At 39.3% G+C, this 22,301-nt stretch overlaps 1 protein-coding gene across 2 annotated transcripts in view; it reads left to right on the forward strand.

The window, feature by feature from the left end:
- dync1h1 (dynein, cytoplasmic 1, heavy chain 1) overlaps positions 1-22,301 on the forward strand; it is a 64,101-nt gene that overhangs the window by 11,133 nt on the left and 30,667 nt on the right. For both annotated transcript variants that reach the window (XM_028821651.2, XM_028821652.2), the window contains exons 8-33: positions 1,188-2,264; positions 2,518-2,697; positions 4,834-4,983; positions 8,240-8,386; positions 8,481-8,621; positions 10,507-10,683; positions 10,819-10,929; positions 11,022-11,141; positions 11,263-11,502; positions 11,581-11,736; positions 12,397-12,510; positions 12,603-12,713; positions 12,828-13,037; positions 13,294-13,440; positions 13,818-13,984; positions 15,461-15,634; positions 16,679-16,844; positions 16,975-17,163; positions 17,317-17,517; positions 19,735-20,017; positions 20,107-20,207; positions 20,289-20,448; positions 20,564-20,804; positions 20,885-21,068; positions 21,209-21,421; positions 21,680-21,918. In XM_028821651.2, coding sequence (XP_028677484.1) covers positions 1,188-2,264; positions 2,518-2,697; positions 4,834-4,983; positions 8,240-8,386; positions 8,481-8,621; positions 10,507-10,683; positions 10,819-10,929; positions 11,022-11,141; positions 11,263-11,502; positions 11,581-11,736; positions 12,397-12,510; positions 12,603-12,713; positions 12,828-13,037; positions 13,294-13,440; positions 13,818-13,984; positions 15,461-15,634; positions 16,679-16,844; positions 16,975-17,163; positions 17,317-17,517; positions 19,735-20,017; positions 20,107-20,207; positions 20,289-20,448; positions 20,564-20,804; positions 20,885-21,068; positions 21,209-21,421; positions 21,680-21,918 — 5,399 coding nt within the window. The remainder of the gene's footprint in view (positions 1-1,187; positions 2,265-2,517; positions 2,698-4,833; positions 4,984-8,239; positions 8,387-8,480; positions 8,622-10,506; positions 10,684-10,818; positions 10,930-11,021; positions 11,142-11,262; positions 11,503-11,580; positions 11,737-12,396; positions 12,511-12,602; positions 12,714-12,827; positions 13,038-13,293; positions 13,441-13,817; positions 13,985-15,460; positions 15,635-16,678; positions 16,845-16,974; positions 17,164-17,316; positions 17,518-19,734; positions 20,018-20,106; positions 20,208-20,288; positions 20,449-20,563; positions 20,805-20,884; positions 21,069-21,208; positions 21,422-21,679; positions 21,919-22,301) is intronic.

The following is a 22,301-nucleotide window of genomic DNA, read 5'->3' on the forward strand; positions in this document are numbered from 1 at the left end:
ACAAGTATGAGTGTTGCCTAACTGACAGCCACTCAGTAATATTTCACATCGGTTCTCATTCACAGTAGGGAGGTGTGATGCCTAATGTCTGTCCCTCCTCAGTACTCCACATAGGGACTCGCCATCAACAGCACTATCAAATGTATGGATGTTCCCGAGACGCATGAAGGCTTGTACACCTTATGTTTATCTGCCACTTGCAAACCAGTAGTGTCTTACTTCGACCACTTTCCTATATCAGGTGCAAGCTCTCCACCTTGGTAAACTCTGCAGGTCAGAGCAAATGGCACTCTCCCCTGCACCAGGTGCCCTTATATTTACTTTAATACATCAATCACTCTAGATATAAAGGCAAAGTACAGAAATCTAAAAGCTATGTGGTATTTATTAAAGTGTAATAGTGCCCAAAGAATAAAGTGTAATAGAAAATAAAAGGTAGCAAAAGTCTGAATATAGTCTTACAAAAAGTCTTCCGAAAATGAAATGTAGCGGCTGATGGCCAAGGAGACCATAAGCTCATTATAACTGAAGGCCAGGAAATGCTTTCTTATACAGTATTCTTTTGTACAGACTTTTATACTAGGAAATTCACTTCAAATTAGATGTTTAAAAGCATTGTTTGATCCATTGATTAGGCAAATAGCAAATGGACATGTTTTATACTGTATTAACTGAAGCTTCACACTTGGTTCCTGGATAGCGGTAGTCCACACAGCTTCTTAATAAAAGTCAGCTCTTACTGTTAATGGATATGGTTGCTTAATTTTAAATATTTTTTCATACGTTCCTTGTCTCTGTTGTTGGGAATTGTGATATCAAGATTTCTGACATAAGGCCTACTTGCACAGGTTATTGGAGTCAAAGCTACTGACAGCACCATCGGTAAAGCCAGAATGGCCAATATGATGAGACCAAGGTTACCTGAAGAAAATGTAATACCATTCAACATTTAGTATCCTCAAAGCAATTAAAAAGAAGTTTAGATTTAATTAGTAAATTTGACAGCTTTTGTTTGTTATAAAGAATTATCTTTAATTCCATTAGCACAGTGATAAGTTTTCATATTGAGATTTAATTTCATTATAAAAGCCTTGCATTAGTGTTTTCATAAGCAGTGTTCAGGAATGTTTCTGTCATAGAGAAAAAAAAATAGTGTATCTAATTACTGTGTGTTGTGGTTTTTATAGGTGTCCGCTGCCTCCCAGCAGACTCAGGGAGAGACTGTAGAACCACAAGATATGAAGGTAGCAGAAGTCCTGTTTGATGCTGCTGATGCTAATGCCATTGAGGAAGTCAACCTAGCATATGAGAATGTTAAAGAAGTTGATGGGCTTGATGTTTCCAAAGAGGGGATGGAAGCCTGGGAAGCAGCCATGAAACGTTATGATGAGCGCATTGACCGGGTTGAAACTCGAATCACTGCACGCCTGCGTGATCAGCTTGGAACTGCCAAGAACGCCAATGAGATGTTCCGTATTTTCTCCAGGTTCAATGCCCTCTTTGTGCGACCACATATTCGGGGTGCAATTCGGGAGTATCAAACCCAGCTTATTCAACGTGTAAAGGATGACATTGAATCGCTGCATGACAAGTTCAAAGTGCAGTATCCTCAAAGCCAGTCATGCAAAATGAGTCATGTGCGTGACCTGCCTCCTGTTTCTGGCTCCATCATCTGGGCTAAACAGATTGACCGGCAACTCACTGCTTACATGAAAAGAGTGGAGGATGTCTTAGGCAAGGGTTGGGAAAATCATGTGGAAGGCTTAAGGTTAAAACAGGATGGGGACAGCTTCCGGATGAAGCTGAATACTCAAGAGATATTCGATGACTGGGCACGGAAAGTACAGCAGCGTAACCTGGGTGTATCTGGACGTATTTTCACAATTGAAAGCACCCGCGCAAGAGGCAGAAGTGGCAATGTGCTGAAGCTGAAGGTTAATTTCCTCCCAGAGATAATCACACTTTCTAAAGAGGTGCGAAATCTCAAGTGGCTTGGCTTCCGTGTGCCTTTGGCAATTGTCAACAAAGCTCATCAGGCCAATCAGCTGTACCCTTTTGCCATCTCTCTGATAGAGAGTGTGCGTACTTATGAACGGACCTGTGAAAAGGTTGAGGAACGGCACTCCATCTCACTTCTGGTTGCCGGACTTAAGAAAGAGGTGCAGTTATTCATCACAGAAGGCATCACACTAGTTTGGGAATCCTACAAACTGGATCCTTATGTTCAGCGCTTGGCCGAGACTGTCTTCAACTTTCAGGAAAAGGTTTGTGTTGGTCTTTTTTGTGGTATCCTTGACTTTCTCCAGTTAAATTATTAACTGCAATGGTAGTTGGGAAGTTTGACTGACTTGAAATGAGAGGGCATTTAGTTTTTCTTAAGGCCAGTGGTTTGACTGCACTCTGGAATTTTGCCTTAAGATTAGAGCGTTTCATTTTAACATATCTCTATGCAACAAGGTATGCACTTCTAGTTTCAGGGTGCAGAAAAACAAGTGGTGATCATTTTTCGGTTTATAGGTGGATGACCTTCTCATCATTGAAGAAAAGATTGACCTGGAGGTCCGCTCATTGGAGACATGTCTGTATGATCACAAGACTTTCACTGAAATTCTCAACAGAATCCAGAAAGCTGTGGATGATCTAAATCTTCACTCCTACTCCAATCTGCCCATCTGGGTAAACAAACTTGACATGGAGGTAAGTGTGCCTGAGAGGTAGATTTTTAACAGTTCTTTGCATAGTTTTGTAAAATCATTTGGGTTTTTCAGTTATCAGTTGTCACCAAGGAGCGTCATTTCACAGTTACCAATTGCTGCCTGTGAGGGTTAAGAACGGGTAATTAAAAAAAAAAAATTGTTAAAGTAAATACTGGATAATGTGAATATTGTTGAAGAATTTTAGAAAATGTGAATCATCAAATCAAAATACATTTCTTTTATTACCAGTATATATTATTTATATTTTTTTCTACAAACAAGGAACAATAGATAGATGGAATAAATTACCAAGTAGTGTGGTGGAGAACAGGACTTTAGGGACCTTCAAATTTTAACCATCCATCCATTGTCTCCCACTTATCCGAGGTCGGGTCGCGGGGGCAGCAGCTTGAGCAGAGATGCCCAGACTTCCCTCTCCCCGGCCACTTCATCTAGCTCTTCCGGGAGAATCCCAAGGCGTTCCCAGGCCAGTCGAGAGACATAGTCCCTCCAACGTGTCCTGGGTCTTCCCCGGGGCCTCCTCCCGGTTAGACGTGCCTGGAACACCTCACCAGGGAGGCGTCCAGGAGGCATCCTGATCAGATGCCCGAGCCACCTCATCTGACTCCTCTCGATGCGGAGGAGCAGCGGCTCTACTCTGAGCCCCTCCCGGATGACTGAGCTTCTCACCCTATCTTTAAGGGAAAGCCCAGACACCCTGCGGAGGAAACTCATTTCAGCCGCTTGTATTCGCGATCTCGTTCTTTCGGTCACTACCCATAGCTCATGACCATAGGTGAGGGTAGGAACATAGATCGACTGGTAAATTGAGAGCTTTGCCTTGCGGCTCAGCTCCTTTTTCACCACGACAGACCGATGCAGCGCCCGCATTACTGCGGATGCCGCACCGATCCGCCTGTCGATCTCACGCTCCATTCTTCCCTCACTCGTGAACAAGACCCCGAGATACTTGAACTCCTCCACTTGGGGCAGGATCTCGCTACCAACCCTGAGAGGGCACTCCACCCTTTTCCGGCTGAGGACCATGGTCTCAGATTTGGAGGTGCTGATTCTCATCCCAGCCACTTCACACTCGGCTGCGAACCGATCCAGAGAGAGCTGAAGATCACGGCCTGATGAAGCAAACAGGACAACATCATCTGCAAAAAGCAGTGACCCAATCCTGAGCCCACCAAACCGGACCCCCTCAACGCCAAGTACAATACTTGGCTTCGTTCAATCCAAAGAAACAATAATAATACTGCTCGGACCTGCTGTAAGTGTTCCTCTCACGTGCTGGAATAGATGACCATGTCATCCAGGTAGGCCGTAGTATATGAGTTATGAGGCCGGAGCACTTTATCCACCAGGTGCTGGAAAGTTGCAGGAGCCCCGTGTAACTCAAATGGAAGGACACAATACTGCCAGTGACCGCTAAGGGTGCTCAATGCAGTCTTAGCCTTTGCAGAGTCCATTAAAGGAACCTTCCAGTACCCCTTTGTCATGTCAAGTGTGGTCAAATATTTACGTGTGTGACAATGTGAATTTTCCTCCTATAAATGGGCTTGAAGGACTGAATGATTTCCTCTCATCTGTCACATTTCTTATGTTCTATATAAACAAGTACATGCTAGTTAATTTTGATGTTCATTGGTTATGTCAAACTGGCCCTGTGTGAGTGTCAATGTGTATGTTCGTTTGAGTGGGCCCTTCAATGGACTGGCCTACTGTCCAGGGCTGTTTTCCTGCCTTGCACCTAGTATCGTGGGATAGGCTCCAGTTCTGAAGCCACCAGAAACCTCTATTTTATTTAATGGTTTAGAGAGTGTTGGGCTATGTTATAAAGTTAGAGGTGTATTGACTTTGCAGGTCAATTTTATTAAGTTTGAAAATATTGCCTGGGTTTAATAGCATGGGGAAAACAAATTTTTTGAATAATTTTTGGGCAATTCAATATTCCAAGCTGTGAATATAATTTTTATTTTGCAAATTATTCACTATTGGGTAAAAAAAAAAAAGGTTTAGGTCTAAACATGACATGGAACCAAGATGATCTAAAACTCCCAAAACTGGTTTTTGGACTTAACTCATAGGATGTCTCAGTTTTACTTACACATCTCATTTTAAAATTCTACAGATTGAACGCATCCTTGGAGTTCGACTACAGGCTGGACTCAGAGCTTGGACACAGGTTCTGCTAGGACAACTGGAAGACAAAGCTGACGTGGATATGGACACTGATGCTCCGCAAGTTAGTCACAAACCTGGTGGAGAACCAAAGATTAAGGTAAGATAAAGATATCGGGAACAAATTATCAGTAGTATATCTCTGTTTGTTCTTGGTCTGCTGTATGCAGAAAGTGTATAAATATATAGCTCAATTGTGTATTCCTTAAGTTAAATATATAGTCCATTGTGTTGGTTTCCAGGGGCCTCATGTATAACGGCGTGCGTAGAATTCACACTATAAAACTGTCCAAAATGTTTCCAGGCCAGGATCCAACCTGCGAGCGCTGCAACCAAGCTCCTGCCTCACTGGGTCACATGTTCTGGGCCTGCACCAAACTAACATCATTTTGGACAAAAATTTTTAAGTGCCTCTCAGACAGCGTTAGTATCACAATCCCTCCTAACCCACTAACAGCTGTGTTTGGTGTCCTTCCAGATGGACTTGAATTGGAGAAGGACAAACAAACGGTGATTGCATTCACTACACTCTTGGCACGCAGACTTATTTTGTTAAATTGGAAGAATCCTAATTCTCCTCTTATAAGTCAGTGGGAAACCGATGTTTTATATTATTTGAAATTGGAAAAAATCAAATTTTCAGTTAGAGGATCTGTACAAAATTTTTTCAAAACTTGGCAGGATTTAATCAATATTATTTTAGAATAAGAGAATTAACTATTATTGCATTTAACTCCCTTCTCCATCTCTTATTTATATAGATATTTACTTCTCCCCTTCTTTTGTCTAATGTTGCCTTATTAAAAAGCTTAAAGAAATTTTCCTTTAGCTAAGCTCTCCTTCTCAGGGGTGGGGTTTGATTTGTTTTCAAATTTGTTGGGTTATAAATTGATCTGTTTGTATGGAATGATTACAATGAAAATTAATAAAATAAAAATATTTAAAAAAAATAATAAAAAAAAGAATTCACACTATAACATGGCGTAACAAAAGCGGAAATGTGCTTACGCACAAAAAATCCAGATGCATAAATCTGTGCGTACGCCAGCTTCCATGTTCTTCCGCTCCATAAATCCCGGTCAGTGTGAAACATAACGCACGTGCACACACCTGCTGTCCTATCCCAACTCCTCCCAGAATTACGTCTCTTTGAATATGCAAATCAATATAAATAGCCCTTAAACTCAGCCTTCTGTGAAAAGACAATGGCAAATGCACGGGGGAAAATAAAAGGATTTCGGTGAATACCAAGTGGAGGCAAGGAAAAACTTACTATTTTGTTGTTTATACCACTGTTTAAACCAACAAAGGAAGTTGATCGAGTGGCATAGCGTGTCACAGAAATTTGAAAGCTCAAGTTCACAAAGTAGCACAGTGCCCGAAATAAAAAAGAAGTTGTCACATATCAAACTCGCCGTGAAGAGGCGAGTCGTAGCCCACCGTCTGAGTGTCATATGAAAGCTTATTAGGGTACAGAGAAAAAAAAAGGCACACAGAGGGGAAAAAGTACAAAACATCAACTTTAATCTCGAAATTTCCACTTTAATCACGTAGTTAATTTTGTCACTAAAGTAGAACATCATAAACTTCATCTTAAAATCATTTAATGTACTAGTTTCTCAAATCCCATCGTAACTAAAGTAGCACATTAAATGCTTTGTTGTGTATTTAATCTTCTATGTGCTCTGTGTGTGAATCACTACGTGCTTCCGGGCTTTCTCTTCCTCCAACAGGACACAGAATCCTTTACATTCGTAATATTACAGCTCTCTGAATAATTAAAATACTGAGATGTATACATGATGTCATTTTCATGATGATAGGAGTTAAAGCATGTTATTAAACATGGGAACACGGTGGCGCAGTGATTGTTCATATCTCACGCAAGATGCTTGCTGCGCCATGCGCGACCTCCGATGAAATAATTTATTGTAGCAGTACTGTCTCTTTCAAACGTACTAACCCCCAATTCCTGTCCTTACTTTTCTTTCTCCAAATACCCAATCGCCACACAATCAGCTCTGTAATAGATGTTAAGCCATCTGTAAGCTTAGAACGCCGATTCTTCAAACTTTTAAGGAGTGCTGCTTTGCAGTAAGGAGACTGTGGAAGATTGTGGGTTCGCTTTCCAGTTGCTCCCTGTGTGGATAGCGCTTTGAGTACTGAGAAAAGCACTATATAAATGTAATGAATTATTATTATTATAACATTGAAATATCTTCAAAGTATGTGTTTAATTATTCTATACATTCAGTTTTGCGCCAGATCCAGCAAGAATACAGTGCGAGGCAGGAAAAATCTGTGAACAGAATGCCAGATCCTTGCTGGCGCAGCGACACCGTGTCCTCACATGTTTAATTATTAACTATATAGATTATTTAAATGATAACATTTTATCTGTATAATAAACATATTTTGCTGCATTTCATCTTAAAAATGATATCGTCATCATATGTAAATATGTACTTTATAAAGTGGCTCAGGTTGTGCAATATTATAACTGTATTGCAAGTTTACAGAGAGGTAATTGTACTTATAAGTACAAACAGTTCTACAAGGAGCACTTGATGGACTGATTGAGTGCGTTTATAGTTCTTGGGATGAAACTGTTTCTGAACCGCGAGGTCAGTACAGGAAAGGCTTTGAAGCATTTGCCGTGTGAGAGCAGTCAATAGACAGCATGGCTGAGGCAGCGTGTGCTTGATGCTGTATACCGATAATTCTGTGCTCTGTGATTTCCCACTCAGATACAGTGATATAAATACTCAGAGTGGTGCAGTGAGAGTAATATGGAAAAAGATGATCCGCTGTGGCAACCCCTAACGGGAACAGCTGAAAGAAGAAAAAGAAGGTGCAGTGAGAGTAATAACGCTAAAGCAGCTATGGTATTTGGAATACTTTGGCTATTCCCTGGAACATTATATTGTTACAGGTTAATTACAATCAGATGCATTAAACTAATAAACAATATGCAGTTAGTTTCATTGTATATTATAAAGCGACATCAGGGATGTGGATCTAAAAAAAGAAAGGGTAACCACACAGGAACAGTAGCACCGCTTTGACACTGGGTGCCACCAGTCTGCAAAACCGAGCAGAGAACTTGCGTACGCCAGGGTTGGAGCTACTGTGGAAATGTGCATGGCTTTACGTCAATTTTAGGTTTTATACATCGTGATTTAAGCATGGAAACGTTCTTATGTAACATTTTTGTGCGTATGCACCATTTATACATGAGGTCCCAGATGACTGTGTTTGTAAATGCCTCTGTGTTTATTGACATAATACTGAAGAAGTGACAAGGCTATCACTAGCTTCTGCATATGTGTCTCATTTTTTTTTTTTTATCCCTTAAGAATATTGTTCATGAGCTGAGGATTACCAACCAAGTAATATACCTGAACCCACCCATTGAGGACTGTCGATACAAACTCTATCAAGAAATGTTTGCATGGAAAATGGTTGTGCTCTCCCTACCAAGAATTCAGAGTCAGAGATACCAGGTTGGAGTCTGATTAAATATTTAATTAGTGTCTGGTAAAACAAGACTTCAAAAAATACTTAAATCTGCTTGATTTTTATTGCCTACCTCAACAGGTTGGTGTGCATTATGAGTTGTCTGAAGAAGAAAAGTTCTACCGAAATGCTCTTACCAGGATGCCTGATGGTCCTGCTGCCTTGGAAGAGGCCTATTCAGCTGTGAAGGACATTGTGAATGAAGTAGAGCTATATGTGAAGGTACTTGCACATTCTGTTAAGAATATGAATAGATTTAGTTTTGTGGCATGTTTTCATTCACCCTTGTAGAATTTTTGCTTTTCTATTAAATGGTTTTCTCCAGGTAGGGCAGGTTACATGTAGTGGGATCTCCAAAGTGTCCTTTAATATGCATGGTTTGTTCTCCAAACTGCTAACCCAGTTTATGCTGCTGATTTTTTGTAAAGTAGGCCTTTTCTTGTTCTCGGCCCTCAATACATCTTCTCAGTTACTGCTTTCAATCGTGCTCACTTAGTGCTCTAATTTGAATAAACCTTGGCAAACAGTAATTTAGCCAAAATGATGATTTTGCTGTTGGTTGTGCTGAGTGAGATAGGACTGTATTTGGGCCTTTAGTGTCTTCATTTTATCCCCCACTAATTCATCGTTGATCAGGACATTACCAGCCTAATCCTTCCCTTCCTGTGCAGGCAGTGTACTGTAGAGTATTTTCTAAACAACAAAATAACTGATAGTTAATCCAAAAACGTTCTCCATTTGTTCTGTATACCCCCTTGATAACGTGTAGATTATACAAACATGCCATATAGCATATATTTATTTGTTCCCTACTTGGTTGTATCATTTTTTTTTTGGATTTTCCTGACTGCATTCAAATAGTCACGGGTATGTGTTATTCTGTTAGTGCCTATTCTGGTAAGAAACTCTTGTATCCATGCCCTGCTCTGCTTTGATCTGAGGCGTCTTTGTCACACATGCTACTTACCATTTTAAAAACGAATTGTTCCTGAGCTCTTATGTAGCTACAAGAGAAGTCCTGTTTTTGTGGACTATGCCTATCCAATCAGATTGTCAGACCTGTCCATTAATATTTTTTAATATTAAAAGTCAAAAAACTCTTTTTTTGAAATATACATACATTTCTTGCATACTCCCAAAGAGCTGAATTTAGTGATTTTTTTTTTTGATTGATAGACAGTCTTTTAGCATGTATGATTGCACTTAGTTAGTTTATCAGTGCTGATGGTAACTCAGCAGTACATGTGGCAGAAGCTTTTTCATATGTCCAAAATCTCCCATGTGGAACTTTGAAAATTACAAAGTAGGCCACATTAATTTTGAAAAATTACATTATTGACAATGGAAAATGCCTGAATTCAACTATCAAGCAGTAAAAGTAAAATGTACCAAGTTCATTCACTATAAATGACTTGGGCATGGACAACCCTAACCAAGATGTACTGAGTAAATATAGCAAGGAAGGAGCACATGGGGCATATAGGTTTTACCTCTGACGTCTTTCTGTGCTTTATTGTGTATGCAAATGTCTTACTCCTGCCGCATTGTCTCTTTTGCTTTATATGTATATGTGGTGGATGGATTGGTGGTGCACTTTTCTGGAGTTTGTCATTAATACATTCTGGAGCTTTTGATTAATATTTGATTGATTCAATCTTAATGTTAAGCCTGCAGCGCTGGCTGTGGTGTTCAAAGTCGGCAATAAGCTTATTGGCTGGTTGTATTTTTGTTTTCGTTCCTTGGCTTAATACTGTTCTTTGGTTAACTCTTTAGGGTGGTACCTTAGCGAGAGCTTTGTTCTGTTGATGCAAGTTCATCTTCTGCTCTAAGCAGCACCAACTTATTGTTACAGATCATTTCTACAAACTAGTGCTTATTGATTAGCATGACAGCATTCCCGTTGTTAACTTTCTTGAAATTAGTGCTCTGTTAAAATAGTTTAATAAGATGCACTTTACTTTAAATTGGACATTCATATTGATTAGTTCCCACCACAGGATTGCAAATGCCTTCCTTCATGAAAGCTCTCCTGCACAGACTCATTAAGACTAGATAAAAAACACTTTTGCAGTCGTTGTTTCACTTTATCTTGTCTCCTTTCCTGCAGGTTTGGCTCCAATACCAATGCCTTTGGGACATGCAGGCAGAAAACATTTATAACCGTCTAGGAGAAGACCTGAATAAATGGCAAGCACTACTGGTCCAGATAAGGAAAGCCAGAGGAACCTTTGATAATGCTGAAACGAAAAAGGAGTTTGGGCCTGTTGTTATTGATTATGGCAAGGTAAGAACTGTTCCTTTATGCCAATGGGTGGTGGGGCTCACTTTTAATGATTTTGTGTCCTGCAGGTTTCACTCTATAATTTCATAATTTATGTGTTTTATTTTTTTTTCTACTCATTTTTCTTTCCAATAATAGGTCCAGTCAAAAGTAAACCTAAAATACGATTCTTGGCACAAAGAGGTTCTCAGCAAATTTGGCCAGATGCTTGGCCAAAATATGCAAGACTTCCATTCACAGATTTCTAAGGTGATTTAAACTTAGAATGTTGTGTATTTGCTGTACAAAAATTAGAAGATCTATAGTGGACTGAGTTTTGCTTCATTCTCTGTTTTAAACAGTCACGTCAGGAGCTTGAACAGCATTCTGTGGATACAGCAAGCACATCTGATGCTGTTACTTTCATCACTTATGTCCAGTCATTGAAACGCAAGATCAAGCAATTTGAGAAGCAAGTTGATGTAAGTTGTAATGTGTCGTTGTCTTTGTAGCAGGTTACGTGTATGTTGCTGAAATGCTCCGAGGCTTCCGTTAACACTCCTTAATTGAAAGGCAACTTATTGGTGTTTGCTTTCCCCATAGCTTTATCGTAATGGACAACGGCTGTTGGAAAAACAGAGATTCCAATTCCCACCCTCTTGGCTTTACATTGATAACATTGAGGGAGAATGGGGTGCTTTTAGTGACATCATGCGCCGAAAAGACACTGCAATCCAGCAGCAGGTGGCTAACTTGCAAATGAAGATCGTCCAGGAGGACAGGGCTGTAGAGAGTCGTACAAGCGATCTTCTGACCGACTGGGAGAAGACCAAGCCTGTGGCTGTATGTAGTCTACTTGGCATAGTGATGTTGTCCCTTGTGGTGTGGCTTTACTTAGCCATGGCCTCTTTCTGTCTGTAGGGGAGTCTTCGACCTGAAGATGCCTTGCAGGCACTTACCATCTATGAGGGAAAATTCAGCAGACTGAAAGATGACAGAGAAAAATGTGCCAAAGCAAAAGAAGCTTTGGAGCTGACAGATACTGGTCTCTTGAGTGGCAGTGAGGAACGTGTGCAGGTGTGTATCTGATTTATTATGAAATAAGTTACACATTTAGTGAGCAGTGTAAAAAAAAAAAAAAAAAAAAAAACCTTTGCCAATGAACATCTTGTTGACAATTATAAAGTTTATTTTATTCAATCTTTGAGTTATTTCAGCATTTAGATGTTTCTTCTTAATTACTTGAAATTTCAAGATTTAAGTTACAAGAACGTACATTTAACGATTATAGGAGCAATTTTACATATGAAAACGTAACACAAAAAACAACCAGTAGAGACACAAAATTGCTGTTGCTTATATACTCAAGTGTCTCAGTTTCAGTTTTTAAACATATATGAGTGCTTTATTGTTGCTTCAGAACGTTTGCAACCATAGAAACTTATACTAATGTTTTCGCTTTCTGTTATTCTGAACCCCAGCGCTCAACTCGGTTCATGGAGGGCCACAACAGGTGCACGTTTTTATTGTAACTAGCTCATAATTGGATCCATTGTCTGACTTCTTGCTCTTGATGTGTGAGTTAATGAGTAATAAACTTCAAAATTGACCAAGATGTTAATTTCCCTTCTAACTGACCAAGCTGTCTTGGTCCTAAAGTTGAAATTTTAAATGGGGAATGTTGATATGTTTGTAACATAGCATGTGAACTACCACCTTGTTTTTTTTTTGCTACAGGTTGCATTAGAAGAGCTTCAGGATCTAAAAGGAGTTTGGTCTGAGCTGTCAAAGGTGTGGGAGCAGATTGACCAGATGAAGGAGCAGCCATGGGTTTCCGTTCAGCCTCGTAAGGTAACTTGCACACTAAATAGCATCCCTGAAAATGTATGGATCCCTATTGCATAGCTAGGTAACTTTGCTTTTTTTTCTGTTTAACACTACAGCTGCGTCAGAATTTGGATGGGCTTCTGAATCAACTGAAGAACTTTCCTGCACGACTGCGTCAATATGCGTCATATGAGTATGTACAGCGCTTGTTGAAGGGCTACATGAAGGTGAGTCTCATAATTTGGAGGAAATGCAGAAATTTAAACTTCTGAAGATGGGAAATGTTAACATTTTTAGGTATGTAAAAGTTTTAGAGATTGCTGGGTTTTTTTTTTCTTCAGATAAACATGTTGGTAATTGAACTAAAGTCAGAGGCTCTCAAAGATCGTCACTGGAAGCAACTCATGAAAAGACTTCATGTCAATTGGGTACTGTCTGAACTCACCCTGGGACAGATTTGGGATGTAGACCTGCAGAAGAATGAAGCCATTGTCAAAGATGTTCTCTTGGTGGCACAAGGAGAAATGGCATTAGAAGAGTTTTTAAAACAGGTCAGACTGTTAAAAGAATGTCTTGTTAAAGGAGAAGAAATAAATAATGTACAGTAAAAATGGCATAAATCTTGCTTAGTTGAAAAGACCCAGTCTATATGGCTTTTAGACCTCAGCTGAACCAAGTGTATTTTCATGGTATTACAGTCTGCTACAGTGCAAATAAAGTAAATGTGCATTCATTTTATAATAAAATACTTACCATGAGAACAGTAGACCTAAAACTCACTTGACCTCTCTTCCTGCTCCTCATCAGATTCGGGAAGTGTGGAACACCTATGAACTGGATTTAGTCAACTATCAGAACAAATGCCGGCTGATTCGTGGGTGGGACGATCTGTTCAACAAAGTCAAGGAGCACATCAACAGCGTCTCTGCCATGAAGCTGTCTCCTTACTACAAGGTATGTGCCTCATTATACAGACTTTAAGCTAATGTTTCTGCACCCATCACTCCATTTCATTTGATTTTGGTCTTAGCTTTTGTTTTAATTTAGCAATGCATTCATGTTTCTGTTCTTCCATGCCTCCACTTTCTTTAACTTAGGCATTGCCAAACTACAAGGTACCACTGAGCCTTTAATCACTCCCATTTTTATGTGTGTATGTGTTTGTGTTTTTTCTTTTGGAAAGTTAGAGAATTCATCTGTTTAGAAGTATTTGTAGATCAGGCAGGCATTTAGGTCCCTGAACAGAGTTTAGAATGTCTGTGTATAGTTTAGCCTAGTGTTGGTCACTTGTTTTCTTGATATTTATTGGTTATTTGTTGCATTCTTTGTAGGTGTTTGAGGAGGATGCCCTAAGCTGGGAGGACAAACTTAACCGAATTATGGCACTCTTTGATGTTTGGATTGATGTGCAACGGCGTTGGGTTTATCTGGAGGGCATTTTCACTGGCAGTGCTGATATTAAGCACCTTCTTCCTGTGGAGACACAGAGATTTCAGAGGTAAGTCATTAATATCAGACCATGCATAACTTAATTTGTCTCCAGCATATCTTGCCTGTTACATTGAGGTAAGAGTAGTGCCTGTGCTAGGGAAACATAATCAGGGCATGTGAGTTAGGATGTCCTATTAGCGCAAGGATGCTAAAACAAAAATAGTGTGTGTTTATATAAAATAGACGTCCTTTGTGAAAACACAGTCTTTCTTCACCTAAAGAAGTTTCTGTATGTTAAAAATAAAGTTAAATATATTTAGAAAAAAAACCTCCTCGACCTCTGTAGTCTGCAGTCACAAAGGATTGTCTGTTAACCTTGCATACAGTCTTCATTCTCTTAAGCCACATCAGCTGTCACATTTCTAAAAGGCAACCGACTGAAATTATCACATTTCATTAATGGTCACCAATAGTGATGCGGTTGCTGAAACAGCTACAGTTCCACAATCATTTATTTCAAATTTTGTAGGACCAGATGCAGTTTGGAAATTAGAATTTTTCACATTCCTAATCATGATGAACTAATGATGTAACTATTATTAATGTATGTGTTCATTAAAGTCCTTTACAGCATGTGTGAGGTGACACAGCCGTTAAATCAGATTCATATATGACATTTTTCATTTATTTTAACTGTAGGATATTATTAGCAACAGTTTATGTAATCATTTTATATAGGAAACAAAACTCGACCCAATCAAACGAACGAAAATAACATGCCAAGTACAACAGTATGTTTCAAGGTAATCCATGAAACTTAGCGCTGTACCTGTACACAACAAAGAGAACTATATAACTAGGGAGCATGGTCTAGATTGACTATTACTGCTTGAAATTACTGATTTATAATTCTTTATTCACATATGCTGCAAGCCATCACTCTAGTATCCTAATGATAAACTTGCTTAAAATGTACTCATTGTTCACATACTTGCACTCTCTCGCCAAATACCAATGTTTTCTGCAAGAGTAAAAAGACCACTAAGGGTTGTTGACTGGAAAGGGTATATAGCCAGCATTCCAGAGCCATTTTTTCAGCATGCATCTAAGAGAGTTAATTCTACATATATGATCTGTCTGACATTGTAGCTTAAGGTAAAGGTTGAGGAGTAGTGATTGAATGACTGATTGAGTTGCATTTATTTCCCTCAAGATGAACTTTGTTCCAGTTCTAAAACACTGGGTAACACAAGAGTAAGCACTCTCATACATATGATCCAGGCAATAAGGTAGTCTAGCAGTGCTGCATTCTTGCACATTTCTTACTCGGAATACATCACCTAATACCTATACAACGTATGTGTAGTTTCTCATATAATATAAAGATTGAATTCATGAATAAATACACCCTTTACAAGTGCCATTTTTAATTTTACAATTTAAATTGCACTTAGTTTTTGGTGTAGCAAATGTACAAATTGGGACAATTAACATTCAACTGAAATAATAAAAATATTTATTTTGCTTTCGCTTTTCTTTCCAGTATTAGCACAGAGTTCTTGGCTCTTATGAAGAAAGTCTCCAAGTCCCCCCTGGTGATGGATGTCTTGAACATCCAGGGAGTACAGAGATCTCTAGAGAGGCTTGCCGATCTGCTTGGAAAGATCCAGAAGGCCTTGGGAGAATACCTGGAGAGGGAGCGTTCATCATTCCCTCGGTATGAATTGCATCTTTCTATTTGAGATTCTTTTGTGTACTTGGGAACAAGTTAAGTGAGCAGTGAGAACCTGTAAGACTTGCTTTTGTCTAGAGATGATTCTACAGAGACATGCTTGACTGAGAGAGCTCCATTCCTTGTCTTGTTGATTTCTTCATTTTTATTCAGTTCGCATTTCAAGTTTAACAGCAGTGTTATGCTCAGCCTTCTGAAACAGCAGTGTATAAGTCTTGCTCTCCTACTAGAGAGAACATTGATACTTCATCAAATCATTTGTTTTTTCCAGTGAGGTACATACAGCTTGTCAATGTAGGTGATGCTTCAAAGCAGTGTTCTCATATATTCTACAAATGACAGCATGTTACAATTGAATATTTTGTCATTTGTGGATTTAGTGGTCTGCCTAGGCCAGTTGAAGTGCTCCACCTTGTGAAATTTAAATCTGGCTTTAGAAATTGAGAGTTTTCACTGTGTTAGCACAGTTAACTCCTCCAACAGACTGGGTGTGACACAAACCTACAAAATAGTTCTACAGAAAAGCTCAAACTTGAAAAGAAAACACTGTTTCTGGCTGGACAAAAATGCCTCCAGTTTATTTTTGGATTAGTGATATGCCATGTGAGATGGCGAGTTTGGAGAAAAAACAGGAAAAAACAAACCTACAGTTTTGCAGATTGATATCCAGAGTAAGATAAAGAAAAATTTGATATTTTACATTTTCACTTAACTTTGCAAATTATCTTTGATATTCTAATATGATATGATATATTTCATGATTTGGAGCAAGCAGGCTAGATAATGAATGGGTGGTGTGTAAGTGCTATGTGAAAGCCCTATCACCTACTGGTATTTCCTGCCAGATGATTAGAGACAGAAAAGCAGCTTCAGAAATGTGTGAAATAACATCTACTCTCAAATATATTGACAAAATGCTGTCCAATAAAATGTTTGGATCAAAGGAGGACAAACTTAATCAACATCAACTTCCATGTTAGCCCTGTTGAGGTTTCATTCATTTATCTTTTTCATGTTTCTTTATCCCAGGTTTTACTTTGTTGGTGATGAAGACCTGCTAGAAATCATTGGTAACAGTAAAAATGTTGCCAAATTGCAAAAGCACTTCAAGAAGATGTTTGCTGGGGTGTCCAGTATAATATTGAATGAAGACAACACAGAAGTGCAGGGAATTTCTTCACGAGAAGGAGAAGAGGTGAGGGGGACATAACCAACACCAGTTTTATTTCCAGTTTGCAATTCTGTTTTATGATTCCATCGCAGTTTCCAGTCTTTGTGGGTGTTTTTTTTCTTCTCTCACTAACTGTTATTTTTCTGTTTATTAGGTTATGTACAAGACACCTGTCTCAATTACAGAGCACCCAAAGATTAACGAATGGCTTACTCTTGTGGAGAAGGAAATGCGAGTGACTCTTGCAAAACTCCTTGCAGAGTCCGTCACTGAAGTGGATGTCTTTAACAAAGGCACTTCAATTGAACTTGGAACTTACATCGACTGGATTGATCGATATCAGGTGAGCACATCTACACCAAACCAAGAGACTCAAACCATTTATCATATTAACCTTTGTCATGCATGTGCTGTAAAAACTTGTATAAATCAGGGAGTAAGTGAATTTTACTTACTAAACTAAAAATGTAGTTTCCTTGTTCTTTCTTTCTTTTAGGCTCAGCTTGTGGTCCTGTCTGCCCAGATTGCTTGGTCTGAGAATGTTGAAAATGCTCTGAATTCAATTGCAAATGCCAGCGGGGCAGATTTTTCGCCTCTTCAGGCTGTCCAGTCCAACGTGGAAGCAACTTTGAATGTTCTGGCAGACACAGTTTTGATGGAGCAGCCTCCTCTGCGCCGTAAGAAACTTGAGCATTTGGTGAGTACTTGAGTGGAAACAACACTATCTGCTTCCCCACCTGAGAGTTGACCCAATCAATATACTTAATATAAGGATCATAGACAACTTTGATTTAGCATTTCACAAATTTGGTTCCTGGTAACTTTGGAAACCAGCATACACATTCTGTAGATGTGTGGTGTATATTATGGTTAAGCAAAAAAAACCTCAAAAATATCTTTATTATGCTACAAGTGATGTATTAAAACCATTCTGACTTCGGTCATGAGAGTTCAAATGAAATATTAATGAAGTTGTAGATATTAAATTGGATTAGCTTGTTATACACATAGAACTTCTAATGATGTAGTGTAGACCTGAAGGAAGAGAACGACCTTAAAATGTACATGCAAACAATTAACATGCAGTGTGCCTTTAACTAACAAAATAAACTTCAGTGTAGTTGTGATGTGTACTTTATAATAAAGAAGGAGACACATATACAGTATAGCACCTTAAAACAGTCTTGATTAACTGAGTTGCCTATGAAAATTAAACCAGACCAATGTTATAGTTCTAACTAAATTGCTGTATTCCTAAATTAACTGTGCTGTTGGTCATATACTGTCCCTTTCTCCCACTATGAACTATTTCTCAGAAGTATTTTTCTGAGTCTAGATTTCATGTACAAAAAAATAGCCATTTTTCATAACATTTGTCCATTTCTTTCCTGGTCATTTGTTCTAAGATTATGTTCATCACTGCTATTGCTTTAAGCTACCATGCAGTGAGTACAATGTGCTTTGCTAACTTTTAGATTTGATAAAAAGTACTATATACTTCAAGATCACTACTTCCCTGCTTTTAGTCTGTTTTCTCCAAAAATGTATGTGGATGATCTACACTCACTAAACAGATGGAGAGCCACAGAGACACGCTGACCTCTTTTAATTAGGCCTGAGTGACATTTGTGAGTACTGCCCTACTGTGTTCAGTGAATTTCATTGACTTTAAGTCTTGTTAGCTGTTATCAAGCCATCTTGCTATCCTAAGAATCTGCAGTTTTAGAAGGAAGAACTTCTGTTGGGAACTGTATTATACTTGCAAATTGGCACTAAAGTGCTGCTTAAGAAAATGAGCTCCTTCCCAGTCCATCTTGACAGTGATCTCATCAGACCTTCTTCTGATGCAGGAATCTTGGTGTCATTTTTGATTCCTCCCTTTCTTATTCCACCCACATAAACCACATTAAGAAACTTTCTTACTTTCATCTCCGTAACATATCCCGTGTTCGCTCATTCCTCTCCTTTTCTAATGCTGAGAAACTTGTCCATGCTTTTATCACATCCCACATCGATTATTGTAACTCGCTGCTGGCAGGTGCCCCTTCTAATCTTATATCACAGCTCTAGTTGATTCAAAACTCTGCTGCAAGAGTCCTAACACGGACAAGGAACACAGGGCACATAACACTCATCCTGCTCTGCCTTCACTTGCTCCCTGTGTCTTACAGGATTGAATATAAAATTCTATTAATAACCTACAAACCTTTAAATGGCCTTGCACCGGACTACATCAGTAGCCTTCTCCATCACTATGCTCCTGTTCGCCTACTAAGGTCCTCATATTCTGGTACTCTTGTTGTGCCTCACACTAACCTGCACACGATAGGTGACAGGGCCTTCAGCTCCATAGCACCCAAACTTTGGAATGACATCCCGAAAGTAATTAGATCAGCTGACTCCATTCATTTTTTTTAAAAAACAACTTAAAACTCATCTATTTAGGAAGGCTTTTAACTTAACATTCTGTCCTTTTTTTCAGTTTACCTCTCTATCCAGGTGCTCAGGATAATCTGTGTGTCTGTTATATCACAAATTAGTTTATTTGTTAGGTTTTTTCTTTTAGTATTGAATTTAGTATTTTACTCTGGTTTATTTTCCTTTATTCTATTTAATGCTTTGTTATCTGTTTCATTGTTCTATTCGGGGGGGAAAACATTTGTATCCAATGTTACATATACCGTGCTGTTTTTTTCTAAGACTCTGTGAAGCGCCTTGAACATGGGAAAGGCACTATATAAATAAAATGTTTTATTATTCTTATTATTATTACTTCACCAAGGCCTAAAGAACATGTTAGTTTGTTGAAAACAATGGGTTTCTACCACTTTCCCACTTGGAGCACAATTATTACTGAATGAAACTGTCAGTAAGTTTGAAATCCTCATTTAATTCTTTTTCTTTCTCTATCTAGATAACAGAACTGGTGCACCAGCGAGATGTTACCCGCACACTGATCCGTCACAAAATTGACAATCCTAAATCCTTTGAATGGCTCAGTCAAATGCGCTTTTACTTTGACCCGAAGCAGACCGATGTTCTCCAGCAGTTATCCATTCAGATGGCCAATGCTAAATTCAACTATGGCTTTGAATACCTAGGAGTTCAAGACAAACTTGTGCAGACACCCTTGACAGACCGCTGTTACCTGACAATGACCCAGGCACTGGAGGCACGGTTGGGAGGGTCTCCCTTTGGTAAGCATGTTGCCTCTGTATTAGTGCTTTATTTTTTTTGTAAAAACAATATGCCATCACTTCTAAAACTTTCTCACCTCTTATCATAGGGCCTGCTGGCACAGGGAAAACTGAATCTGTCAAAGCTCTTGGTCACCAGCTTGGTCGCTTTGTTCTGGTCTTCAACTGCGACGAAACCTTTGATTTCCAGGTCTTTATAGCTCTTGTGGTTTTCATTATTCTTCATTTTTCAAAGTTTTTACTCACCACTAGTGTCCTTTGACTATTATAGGCTGTGGGTCGGATCTTTGTGGGCCTGTGCCAGGTGGGAGCCTGGGGTTGCTTTGATGAGTTCAACCGGTTGGAGGAGCGGATGCTTTCAGCAGTCTCGCAACAGGTTCAGTACATTCAGGTGGCACTGCGAGAACACAGCAACCAGAACAGAGATAAAAGTATGTAATTTGATATATCATTTTGTGTGCAGTAGAATCATTGGTCCTCCTCTTCTAAAGTATACCTCTGCATACCTGTCATGCATGCTGTTTGTTAATTATCAATCACCTGTAGGCACGCCTGTCACCTGTGAATTGTTGAACAAACAAGTGAAGGTGAGCCCAGACATGGCCATATTCATCACTATGAACCCTGGCTATGCGGGCCGATCCAACCTTCCCGACAACCTGAAAAAACTCTTCCGCAGCCTGGCCATGACTAAGCCAGACCGACAGCTGATTGCCCAAGTTATGCTGTATTCCCAGGGCTTCCGCACAGCAGAGATTTTGGCTAAGAAAATTGTTCCCTTCTTCAAGTAAGTTTTCTAAGGAAAGTTTATCCCTACAGAGATATCTGGAAACAAATCTTTAAGTTCCACTTTCCGTTTTTTCTCAGGCTTTGTGATGAGCAGCTGTCTTCTCAAAGTCACTATGACTTTGGTCTTCGAGCCTTAAAGAGTGTTCTGGTAAGCGCTGGCAATGTGAAGAGAGAAAGGATTCAGAAAATTAAGAGGGAGAAAGGTGAACGTGGAGAGGTAGTTGATGAAGGGGAAATTGCAGAAAACCTTCCTGAACAAGAGGTAAATATTGATACACAGTATATGTAGTAATACAACTATTACTACTCTATACAACTGCCTGCAATGGAAAGAAGGCAGGCATACAAAAAAAGTTTATTACTTCACCTTTTGTCTCTTTTTTTCCTCTCGCTTGTAAATAGATTCTTATTCAGAGTGTGTGTGAGACCATGGTTCCAAAATTAGTAGCTGAGGATATTCCACTGCTCTTCAGTTTACTGTCAGATGTATTCCCAGGAGTCCAGTATCAACGAGGGGAGATGACTGCCCTCCGAGAAGAGCTCAAGAAAGTATGTGCAGAGATGTACCTTATCTATGGAGGAGGAGAGGAAGTTGGAGGAATGTGGGTTGAAAAGGTAAATGTCTTGTTTTAAATGTCCCCATATGATAGCAGCTATGAACTACAGACAGCACGTACATTAAACAGAACATGTACTATGATGCGTAGTGCTAGTGTTGTGAATCATCATCTTAATTCACACTCCGCCAGTATATGTGTACTCCCAAACCAATTCATGCCTATACTGATCCATTCCTTCCACTTGTTTGCTTCCCTCCTTCACTATACTGAACTATGTCACCTTTTCCTCCTCGTATACCTTGTGGTATTTTAGGTCCTTCAGCTGTACCAAATCACTCAGATCAATCATGGCTTGATGATGGTTGGCCCATCTGGCAGTGGGAAATCCATGGCCTGGCGGGTTTTGCTGAAGGCTTTGGAGCGCTTGGAAGGTGTTGAAGGTGTAGCTCACATTATTGATCCAAAAGCTATCAGTAAGGATCACCTTTATGGAACGCTAGATCCCAACACAAGAGAGTGGACAGATGGGCTCTTCACACACATACTGCGAAAGTAAGATGTGCTATTATTTCCAGAAATTCTTTCTTTGTAATTAGAGTCCATTTTAACTTGAACTGCCTTTTCAACATATTTTTTTTTGTTCTGCACCAGGAACTAGGGAAAATATCAAAGGTCCCTATATGTTCTGTCACATGACCTGTTTCATCACTTAAAATAGTGAAAGTTCATTCATCAGCAGTTCTCCTTGCTCTCACTGATTTACTTTCTGAGTAGCATTACAGTAGTGTCTTTAGCTAATCATGGTGTTGTACTGTGGCTTTTTTAATAATATCTTTTGCTATGTTGTATTGCTTGCTGGAAAAGGCACTAAATAGGAAAATTGGATAAATTAAAGATTTGAGGTAAGTGTTTCTGAGTGTGCATCTCCCATCTTT

This window comes from Erpetoichthys calabaricus, chromosome 16 (genome assembly GCF_900747795.2).
Source record: "Erpetoichthys calabaricus chromosome 16, fErpCal1.3, whole genome shotgun sequence".
NCBI lineage: Eukaryota > Metazoa > Chordata > Cladistia > Polypteriformes > Polypteridae > Erpetoichthys > Erpetoichthys calabaricus.